At 39.4% G+C, this 11447-nt stretch overlaps 1 protein-coding gene across 2 annotated transcripts in view; it reads left to right on the top strand.

The window, feature by feature from the left end:
• Window positions 1-7: 7 nt before the first annotated feature.
• The window catches only part of SLC1A7 (solute carrier family 1 member 7), a 50247-nt gene continuing 38807 nt past the window's right edge, over window positions 8-11447 (top strand). The window contains exons 1-2 of one of the 2 annotated variants that reach the window (XM_084528441.1): window positions 8-1494; window positions 2565-2644. In XM_084528441.1, the coding sequence (XP_084384567.1) occupies window positions 1354-1494; window positions 2565-2644 (221 nt within the window). In that variant the 5' untranslated portion in view covers window positions 8-1353. The remainder of the gene's footprint in view (window positions 1495-2564; window positions 2645-11447) is intronic. The other variant, XM_084528440.1, reaches the window with a different exon arrangement.

The raw sequence follows: 11447 nt of genomic DNA, 5'->3' as shown, positions 1-11447 counted from the left end.
CCGCCCCCGCAGCTCCGCCCCGGCCGCGGAGCTCCCGGCCCGCCCGCGGGGGGCAAATGGCGGCCGGGGCGCCTGAGGGAGGGAGGGGGTCTTGCCGCGTTTCTCCGTTGGGGAAGCGTGCTGTCACGGTAACAAAATCACCTCAGTTTTAGGAAGTGCCTGCACTGAGCTTGCAGTGTCAGTTCAGTGGTTTCTTACCACATGTATTAATAAAAAATTATGGGATTCTCCTGACACTTAAGATCACCTAGTATGATCACATATTATGGGATTCTCCTGACAGCAGCACTCTTGTCATATTGATCCTACTGTATTCAGATCCTGCTTGCAGACCATGGTCTGGTCTCATGAGTTTTTGACTCACACATGAGCACGTAGCTACAAGTACTGCATTGCGATCTAAAATAAAACAGTAAATACCCACATTTGTTCTCCTGTATGGAATATTTTCCATAAAAACATTGAATAATCTTAGGATAACCCACACGCTACAGTGGAGTTTCAGTAAGTGTAGCATGGTGAATGGTTACGGTAGTGTAATTATATCAGATACTAGCATAAAAATCAGTGTTGGGCTGAATGCAGACATGACAAAGGAAAGGAAAGCAATCCCTGTGGCTTAGTCTGGTAATCCTCTGAAAGTAAATTGGCCCTACTCTAATCAACATAGTGGCAGGAGAAAAAGTGAAATCATTTTGCTTCCAAGATAATAAATGCCAAATGCCAGAAGGTCTCTTTCCGTGTTTCAGTATATCAGTCTTTTCTGATCAATACGTGGCTCTTAGGCTACACATTCGGTCTTTTCTTGGTCTCAAAAACAAAATATCCAAGCCTGCTTTAGTTAATGAAGTTCAGTTTTACCTGGTTTGCCCTGTTGTGATAGTCCAGTTCACAATGTTACCTGCTCTGTCCTGCACAGGAAAACGGTGCAGTAACGTTACCTGTATGCATTTGTATGCATGAATTACATTGATCCCCAAATCCCAAACCAGGAAGACTAGGTAATGTACTCAAACACAGCCTTCCTTCCAAGAGCATCGCTTTGTTTTGAACCAGTCTTGTTTTAGAAATACTACTGCATTCTGTTCTAATTTTCCAGAGCCCCCTAATCTTCTTCCAGGCTCTTAATGATGTAGTCGATAATAGGATTATTGGTATTAATTTGGAACAATAATGCCAGCTGTTTGCTTGGTGGCGATTGGCAGAGGGGTGACCTTGCAGGTCAGCTAAGCAGAACTGGAAATGCTTTGATCTGATCTATACAGAGCTAGGTCTGTCCACTCCTACAAGAGGAGTGAGTGAATTCTCTCTCCATGGGATGCTGATTCTTCTCCAAATTGCACGGAGGACAGCATGGCAGTGGCTTTTGATGCAATCCTCGCTCGGGTCAAGGATGTTTGTAAAAGAAATGGTTTACTCATTCTCTCAGTGCTGTCGGTCACCGTGGGCTGTCTTCTCGGATTCTTCCTTAGGACGAGACGTCTCTCCCAGCAGGTATGTGTGGCATGGCTGAGTATATCACTGCAGAGAAAATATTGTACTTAAGTAACAAAAGACATAGCAACTGAGGAACTTCAGGATGGACTTTCTGAGATAAAAAGCACGTATGTGTATTTGTTAAATTTGTTTAATTTGTTTTATTTATTGATCTATACGCTGCTCTTTGGGTCTTTTCACCCATTCTCAAACATTGTGTATTGCAAAGTGTTCTGGTCTTTAAGATACCTAGTAAATATGACATAACTACATTGCAATGTTGTGAGAATAGATAATAAGTTGAATCAATGTAAAAACAGTATCATATGTTTGTTAGATTTTATATTACCTTGGAACGTGTATGTCTAAAGAAAACATTGGCAATAATTTTCACCATCAGGTGTATGGCGGTACAAGTGTTTATATGCCAATAGTATTTTATATTAATAAATTTAAGATCTCCCATCATTAACAGACCATGTTATTGGTGTCACTTGGGGATTTCTCCTCCTGTGTACTTAAACTAAGCTTTTTTTTTTTTGTTACTACTCATTTCTTACTACTGTATTGGTCTATCAGTGTACACAGGGCAACATACATTGCTGAATGCATTGTTTGAGCATACAATATAAAAATTGTATAATATAAAAAGTTAAAAATTATGGCACTTAGTAAACACAAGAGCTAAAATAATTCTGTGTTCTTCTACCCCTATCTGTAATCTGAAGACTTTTTGTTTCCAAGCAGTAGCTTCATACACATCTAGCAAAACACAAAATGCAGAATGAAGATATTTTTCAAGGCAACCTATTAATAGTAGTCCCTAGAAGGTGTCCTATTTCATTTTTGTCATCTTTTGCAAAGGAATGAAAAATCCTGCGTGTTTTGTTAAATTACAACACAATATGTAATTGAATGAATTTTAAAATGATCTCTTAAAGCCTATAACCTTTGCTACCTTATATACTAAAGCTTGAGATTTTACCAGTGTTACCTGATTGTACCACTTGACTCACAGCTCTAGCAGGTCTCATGAAGGCAGATAGTCTTTATCTCAAAACAATAAGCATTTCTCCATGTATTTCTAGGAAATTAGTTATTTCCAGTTTCCCGGTGAGTTACTGATGAGGATGCTGAAAATGTTGATCCTCCCCCTGGTTGTCTCAAGGTAAGTGAAGACAGTGATCGTTCCAATAACTTTTAAAGTTTCCTAAATAAGAAATAGGATAGCATACTTTGGTTTTGACTGAATAAATGTTGAAGTGCTGGGAGCATTACCTACTGCTGTAGATTCATATTGAAAGTAGAGCTATGAACATCTTTCTTTAATCAATAGGAACGTTTCTGCAGTACCTCATACAGGTTTTATTTGCTCAAAGACTAGTTGTTTTTTTAATTGATGTTTTCTTCCTTCCACCTAATGGGAGGACTTTTTCCTTCAAGAGAACTAGAAGTTAAATGAATAATTAACCCATCATATCAACAAGCCTACCTTAAATCTAAATATTTTAAATAATACACCATGCAAATGTGGATGAAAAACACAGAATCATACAGTCATAAGATATTCTAAATTGGAAGGGACCCACAAGGATCATCAACTCTGACTTCTGGTTCCACACGGGATCACCCAAAAGTCAGACCCAATGTCTGAGAGCAGTGTCCAAACACTTCTTGAACTCTGACAGGCTTGGTGCTGTGACCACTGCCCTGGGGAGCCTGTCCCAGTGCCCGACCACCCTCTGGGTGCAGAACCTTTCCCTAACACCCAGCCTGACCCTCCCCTGTCCCATCCCCATGCCGTTCCCTCGGGTCCTGTCGCTGTCCCCAGAGAGCAGAGCTCAGCGCCTGCCCCTCCGCTCCCCTGGTGAGGGAGCTGCAGGCTGCCATGAGGCCTCCCCTCAGCCTGCTCTGCTCTGGGCTGAACAAACCCAGTGACTTCAGTTGCAAATCTTACACCTTGTCCTATAAGACCTTCACCGTCTTTGTAGCCCTCGTTTGGATGCTCTCTAATAGTTTTATGTGTTTTATACTGTGGTGCCTAAATGTGCACCCAGTGCTCAAGGTGAGGCCGCACCAGCACAGAGCAGAGCAGGACAGTCCCTTCCCTCAGCCAGCTGGCAGTGCTGTGCCAGATGCACCCCAGGGTGCAGTTGGTCCTTTTGGCTGCCAGTTAATAAAAGTACAGTTAATTTATAATCCTCTGTAGTTCTTTTGGAGATTTGCTGCAGTATGATAAATATTGAAAAAAAAACCTGTGTGTCCAGTGAATTACTAATGTATGCATGGTTTCAGCTGGAAGTGAAAGTGATTTCCTAGTACGTTAAATGCAGAACCTTAAATAATGAGATTTTATCAGTGGCAGAATTAATGATCTAGATCCTGATGCTCAGGGATGGTGCATGGAAGCTGTCTTTGCAGCCGGTTGGCCTAATTTAGGACAACAGTTACTCTCCTGTAAATTTTTCTGTCTTACAACTGGCTACAATAACAACCAAATACCAGTTAGACAGACAGAAGCCTTCTCAGCCCAGTGCTGAGAGAAGAGATAAGGAGTGATGGAGAGTAGCAAAGCTAACTTTACCTTAACAGATCTGAGAAAAAAAATATTGTAGTATTTGGTGCCTTTACTTGACACCTCAGCTTCTTTCTGGAACCCAATAGGTATGCTAAAAACTCATCTTTCAATTTAAAAGAAATGCAAGTTTCTAGACTTCAGGTCACTGAGAGATACTGAAAGTAAACACAGTCCAGTGCTAATTTTGTTTTTAAATCCCATCTTGGCATCTAACTTCCCACGTTTTTGTACAGAATGAAGCAGATTCACGGTGCTTGCATGTCTGGCACTCCTAATGTGACCATAGATTCATACCTGGTTGTGTCCTACACAGCTAGAAAACATCAAGACAAAATAAAGGATTTTTTAGAGAAGGTAGAAGGAGAGTTTTCCAAGGAAAACATAATGTCACATGAGCAAGTGATCTACTGAGGACAGAAAAGGGTTGGAGTAAAGGCACATACCTTCCCTAAAATATATAGTCCTTTAGATACCCTTGTGGTGTTTTTTGTTTGTTTGTTTTTGTTGTTTTTTTTTTTGTGTGTGTGTTTTGTTTGTTTGTTTGTTTTGTTTGTTTGATTGATTGTTTTTTTGAGATTCTAGGATGCAAAGCAGCACAGTGGAAAAAGCTGCTCATACAGCCTTTGATAGCTGTAAGTTATTTACAGGTGTATCAGCAAGGAATCTCTGAGCTGTACTGTTAGAATTGATTAACTTGTCTGAGGAAGAAAGAGAACTTAACAGGTTGTCAAACGGATCTCGGTGCCGTATTACATCCTTTAGCCAGGAGATGGCTCTGTCTAGAAGAGTCAGGAACCACGAGTTGTTACCGGGGTGTTTGCAGTCACTGCAGTGCACTAAGGTCTTGTATATACAGGAGGCCATCCGAGGCTTTTTCTAATAGTGTTGCCTACCCAGAAAATCTCTACTTTCTTTCAGTGTAGTTAATGATAAGCTTCTTTTCTTTTTTTTTTACACCACATGTATCCTCCACCAGCAGGTAGTGCTTTCAGGACAAACTGATTGTCTGAGACACCCATGCATCACTTTGGTTTCTCAGGTTCTGAGAGCTTGAAATACTCAAATCTAATGTCAACGTTTTTGTGCTCTGCACTAAGCAAAAACACATCTAAATAACTAATTTGATGAGGAATTTTAACAAATTTAAAGCCCATTCCTCTAAGTATGTTGTGTCTGATACAAGCAATTGTATACTAATAAAAATTTACATTTATTTGAAGGTTCATTTGGGGATAGTAATAAATATTTGATACTTCTGGGGGGTTGTTGGCTGAATTAAATACGGTATGCTAAATATAGAACTGTCTGTCTTTAAGGGGATTCCTGTCCATAATGCCATCAGTTCTGGTAATCCCTTATCCTTCTGCTCAGATTCCTGAGTGGGTCATTGTTACTCATGCTGTTAAAGCCTGGTATTTAGTTAGGAAACTACTCCAGCATAGCACCCTTTTACCCATATTATTTTTTTTCAGTTCTCTGATTTGGGGAAAGCATTGGCCTTTTAACATCCCACTAATGAAAAATATTGCTCTTGCTGTTTTAATGGAATTCTGTTCTTGTTGAGCTCTACTGTGCCATACCAAATTTTGTCTACTGGGACTTGTTAGTTATATTTGAAGATCTGAAAACTGTAATAACTACATAAGAGGCTGTGGAGATCCACTGGGTGCACACAGATGTGAACTGGCTCAGCCTACGAGCCAAACCGGGCAGACCTGCGCCAGCTGCGTGCCGGAAGCCTGTAGCTGCATTAGCATGGCTCTGCGCCCAAGCTTGTATGAGAAGGGCTGGCGCGGCTGTATGGCTTCCGGACCAGTCTTGGCAGCTCAAAGTGAAGACAGAGGAGTCCATGTCTGTCTGTAGTTGTCTGCGCAGACATACCCTAAATAACTTCAGAGCGATAGTATATTCTTTGGGAGTTTGTGGTTTAGTTAAAATAAGACAGACCATTAACATGGGTGAATTGTTTCAGGCACTGCTTTGCTTGCTGTTAGTGCTTGCTGTTAGTGTAAACGAGACTGATAATACACCACAGACTGGAGATTATTTGTCTGTTTTATTACTAAAGCTTAAGAGTTTGCTTGGGATGAAAAATTTTACCCAAACACTCAGAGGCCACTACTGAACTTTGTAGTCTGAAATTTCTACCATGAATGTAAATCTGTGGCTGGTATGGGCAATACCATGCCTATTCAGAAAGGAGATACAAATCTCTAGAAGGACATGAAATGTCTTCTTTCTTATAATTAAATTTAAACCAAGTTGCCAGTCAAAATTCATTCACTCAATGATACTGGTTTTGCATGAATGACAGTATGTGCAGTGCTATTTCTTCTAATCCATTCCTGGTCCTGAGAGATAATTTTTATATTATCCTGAAAAAACTCACATAGTTTAACTGAGGATTAAATGGGAAAGGATAGATAATGTAAACTTCTCATCAGTTTTCGCTTGGGTCTTTTCTACCACATATGAATTAAACTATCCTCTCCAGTCATTCTTTGCTAAATATCAGTCACTGTTCCTATGCTTATGCAGTTGCCAAAATGGAGCTTAATCAAGTGCAATCAAATTTAATTCTGTATAATCTAGTGAGGTGTTGAGGAGTGGCTGCAAAATGCTGCCCACAGTTCACTGAGGAGCCTCAGGAGTTCACAGAGGAGTGCTCAGAACAGTGTTTTGTCATGTCCTCAGAGCACACATATTTTCTGGTATAATTAAATTGCAATTGGAAACACAGGGCTTTTTCTTCATATTATTCAACTCTGGAATTTTTCCTCTGTTTTACCTGTGTTACGTTGCCTATAGAAAAATATCAGCACTTTGGAACAGGTCTTCCCAACAGAGGGTAAATATTCTGTTGGGTTAGTATGGGAAAATATGTGGGATGCCTGAATGGTAACATAAAGTGTGTATAGCATCCCATTTCTGAATTACCTGTCATGTATCACTGTCTTGGAAATAAAAACAGAAATACATTTCCCTCCAGTGAGAACAAGCTGTTAGCCCTCTCCTAGGATATGGCATCTGCTTTTTTATTGAGGTTGGTCTAGAGATGGGACTGTTAAGGAGATGACTCAGGGGGATAAATACATATACTTTTAGAGTGCAAAGCAGAACTACACTTGAATGAAAGTGGAAGGGGAGGATTACCCAAGGGTATGAAGAACTGGGCAGACAGCAATCTCACTCAACACCATTAACTACTTTAAATTACCCGTATCTCTATTATAGTGCAGAACTGATCTCAGATTACCCCAACAGTTCTCCAAATGATGCTTAGAGATTGCCTGAGCTTGTAGAGGAAAAATGCATTCTACTTTCTTAGGAAACCTTCTTATGAATCTCTTCTCTGTGCCTCAGACATCTTCAGAGCTTTCACTACTTTATAAATTGTGACATTGTCAATGTTGTTAGCTGTGTTTAGAAATATAGAATCTAGTGGTCAGATCTAATAGTTTTCTTGTGTTTTTTCTTATCTGTGTAACCTACAGTTACAAACTGTTTTTGGAGAAAAGCAACATGCTACAGAGTTATGCATGTCACAATGACAAAATTGGACCAACTCAGTACAAATTATTTAGGCAGCATCAGTAGGGATCTAACGATGTGCAACAGACATCTATGGTCACAGGGTAAATGACTGTGGAAAGCACTGTGATTACAAATGGGATCTGAGTAGTTTGTGACTTGACAGAATCTTTCTGTAGTCTTCTAATCACTCTAAAATACTTAGTGTCTCACAAAAGAAAGAGAAATGGCATGTGAAGTTTGAGGGGCTGGCTGAATCCCTTCTGTATCCTTAGGATAGAAACATGTGTGAATTATAACCAGTTGAATAAATCTGACTTTTGTTTATAATCCAAATTTGTCTTCCAAATCCTTTTGGTCTTTTCTTAATCTAAAAACACTTGAAAGAACTTACAGAACAGAAAATCAAGTATTATTAAGATTCTTGGCTCTTTCCGTGCTTTCCACAGATGTTAAGCTGCACAACCATATTTAATAGAAAATTTGTTTTCATTTGCATCCTGACCTCTGCATTTAGGAAATGCTTTATCAGCACAGCTAAAGTCAACAGGCCAGCCTGAATTCTGCACATGCTATATTACATTATCTCAGGTCTCCTTTATCAGTCAGTGATCAAAGGTTGCTGTTCGATCCTTCCAGCATTTATAGATGTGTCCCAGTAGCCTTGTGTATTGGACTGTTGGAGAGGAAGCAGTGATGGAATAGCCATTGCACATTGATCTTCACTGTGAGCTAAACAAAATCCTGCCTTGTTTACATTAGTCCATAAAAGCAGATTTCCTTTAGCACACTAAGAAAATACAGTGCATGATATAAGTTCTTGGCAGGCTTTTTGTTATATATGTTGGTTTATCATTAAAGATTACAAGTGCCACAGAATAAGGAAAATGAAAGCTCAACATTTTGGGTAAAAAATAAAACTCTTGCTATTTCATAAAGCATTATTCAACAGAGAAAAAAATGCATTGCAGAAAGTTGCATGTTCTGATGTACTAGAAATGTAGAATTAGTTGTTTCAGCTCCCGACAGCCTGGTTGTAAAATTTAATACAAGCACTGCAAATTGTGTATTGCAGACAGCTAGATCTTCTAGCATTTTTATTTGCTGTAGCTTGAAGATGAAGGGCCAGATTTTCCATCATGCTTGACACCTTTGAGATTCCACTATCTTTACCAAAACAGTTGTACCCTGAGGCTCTCTGAAAAGTTAATTCACACTTTATGTGCTGTTTATAGCTGGTAATCTAACTGCACAGAAACTGCTGCAACAGTCCTGGTTGTAAAACAGCTACCACTTTCTGTATTCACTTCTATGGTGCATAGCCACTTTATTTTCATTGATGCCTAGATATCTAAACTTTAAAAATGCTGTTTCCTATTATTTGATTTTCAAATGAGATAAACCTTAGGAAGCCCCTTCTCCTGGCTTTCAAAGCCATCTCCTTTGAAAATCACACTGCAATACTACAACTTCTAATAATACATGACATTAGATAGAGATCATTCATCTGAGTACAAGTGATCATGCTAGTTTCTTAGCTGTGTTCAGATCATTGTAAGTCTGCTAATACACTGGCAGTCCCCAAAACTACTGGAATCTCAGTAAAGTTCACAGAGAACCTAGGTTTTATTGCTTGTCTGGGCTCTACGTAAACATACATGGAAAGAGTGGTCATCTGTACCAAAGGGGCATCCCTCTGCAAGTACATGACACGTACCTAATCCAGCTTAGTTCAGGGTATGAGCATGGGTTATTGTAGGATTTTACATTCCTCTGTACTTAGACAAATGATGTCATGCCATGAGATGTCCTGGCATCACTTAGAAGTGGGTGGATGGGACTGGAAGTGTAGGGTGGCACCGGCTTCCAACCAAGATGCCACTTGATTGTCTGTGACATGTACACAGGTAGGGACCAGCAGTGTGCTAACCAGCTGTGTTTGTGCAAGTCTGGGCAGGAGGCATTTCTTCCTGTGTGGTGTGACATGGCATCTGGAGATTAAAAAAATATATATACACTGTAAAGGGAGGCCACACAGGGTGAAGCAGAGACGGAGAGCGGCTATGGTGCTCCCACTAGTACCACTGTCACTGTGGTGTGTGATGACAGCATTAATCTCCATCACAGCCACAGCAGCATCTAGCTCTGTAGGTATTCTGTCATGTTAGAAGAAAGCAAAAGAATATCCTGGAAAGCAAAAGTCATTCTGATCCCTGCTGCTAAAATCATTTGAATTCCATTGGAAACTAAGAGCACAATCAAGCATCAAACTACAGAAAGAACCAGAGAAAGTTTCTTATCTCTTTTTCTCATTACTGTAGAGTGTCTTATTTTCATTGTTGCAACCAGTTCTTCCATAAATAGTACCTCCATGGAAGTGAAGCAGCCTGGGCACCGATGAGGATGATGGCCCATCGCAGTACAGAGATAGCTTCAGGCTTATCATTTTCTCGGCAAATTGTTTGTATTTAAATAAGCGCCTTAATTTCTTTGTTTCCTTGTCTGTAACGTGGAGATACTGCCTTCCTATATGATGGTCTGTTATATTTGTGAAGCACTTCAAGATGATTAAATGGCTCAAGTTATGGAAATGGAGATTATTACCACGTTGAAACCTAAAGGCACTGACCTTGACAAAAAGCTACGAGACAGCCTGCCTGTGCGACCAGGCAGCATTAGTGAAGCCAGCACTTCACTTTCATGATGCTCAACTGTAATATAATCATCTCTAATGTAGCTGTTAGAGGAGCTTCCCAGCCTCACTGGGACAACTTGCTCAGGAAGGTCTTTTCTACAGCATGCAATTACAAAATGAGAATGCGAGGGAGGGTACGGGATGAATGAAAACAAACATGATTCTAGGACCAACTGTTGGTGGTTAATACTTGACCATTACTTCTTGACAGGATTAATGTCTTTCTAATCACACTAATCCTTTCTGATAACTTTATCCATAATCCATCTATTTCAAAGCAACATCCAGATGGCTTCTGGTGGTGAGGAAGACAAAATAAACAAGCAGAATGGAGTCTTAACAGCAGCTTCTTGTCGTTTCCATTTCTGGGGATCTAGGTTTGCTCTCGATGTAGGTCAAAAATTTGCTTTCTATCAGAAAGCAACAGAAAAAAAAAATAGAGAATGGTAGGGAAGCTAGACAGTTCTATTTTTATTTGTAAATAAAATACTTCATAAATATTCTGATGCTTAACAGTAACAGCCAGAACAAGCCATAAGGGTGCTCATAAGAGTTTAATGACCTGTTTGCATGGGACTAATTAGATTTCCAAGGTATCGACAGAATTCCCTTCCTCATTACTTGAAAATTGCTGTAATAATTTTTTTGTTATGGTTGCAGAGGGGAGGTTATGCAGGTTTTCCTTAAAGCAGATGTAAGACATAGTATTTAGTAGTTTCATTTGTTTGTATTATTACAGTGTTTAATTTTTTATTTAGTCACATATAAAAATAATTCCTGGAGTTGTTGAGGGCTTCCTCATTCCTTCCATTTTCCCCTTAAGAACTTAATCTAGGTTCCTTTAGTTCTTCCTCTGATCCTGGCTTCCCTCTGCACATTTCTCCTTCAACCAGGACCCAATAGAGAAATAATTTATTGTAACCTTTCATAAATCACATAAAGACTGTCCAAAAAAAGTAAACAAATTTTAATCAAGCCATCCTAGACAAAGTAATTTAACTGTTGTTGTGTTTTTTTTTTTTAGTAACTGTAAACAATGAAACAATTGAAGTCTTAGTGAAATAATTAAGCCTTAAATATCTGCCCCACTAAAATGCTGCAAGTAAATAAACTTTCTTGAATTGTTTTCCATTTCCAGCCATTGACCAAAATACTGCTATTTTATTT

Source organism: Aythya ferina (assembly GCF_964211825.1).
Source record: "Aythya ferina genome assembly, chromosome: 8".
Taxonomy (NCBI): Eukaryota; Metazoa; Chordata; class Aves; order Anseriformes; family Anatidae; genus Aythya; species Aythya ferina.
Note: the sequence above shows the minus strand (reverse complement) of the source record. Positions and strands in the feature narration are given on the sequence as shown.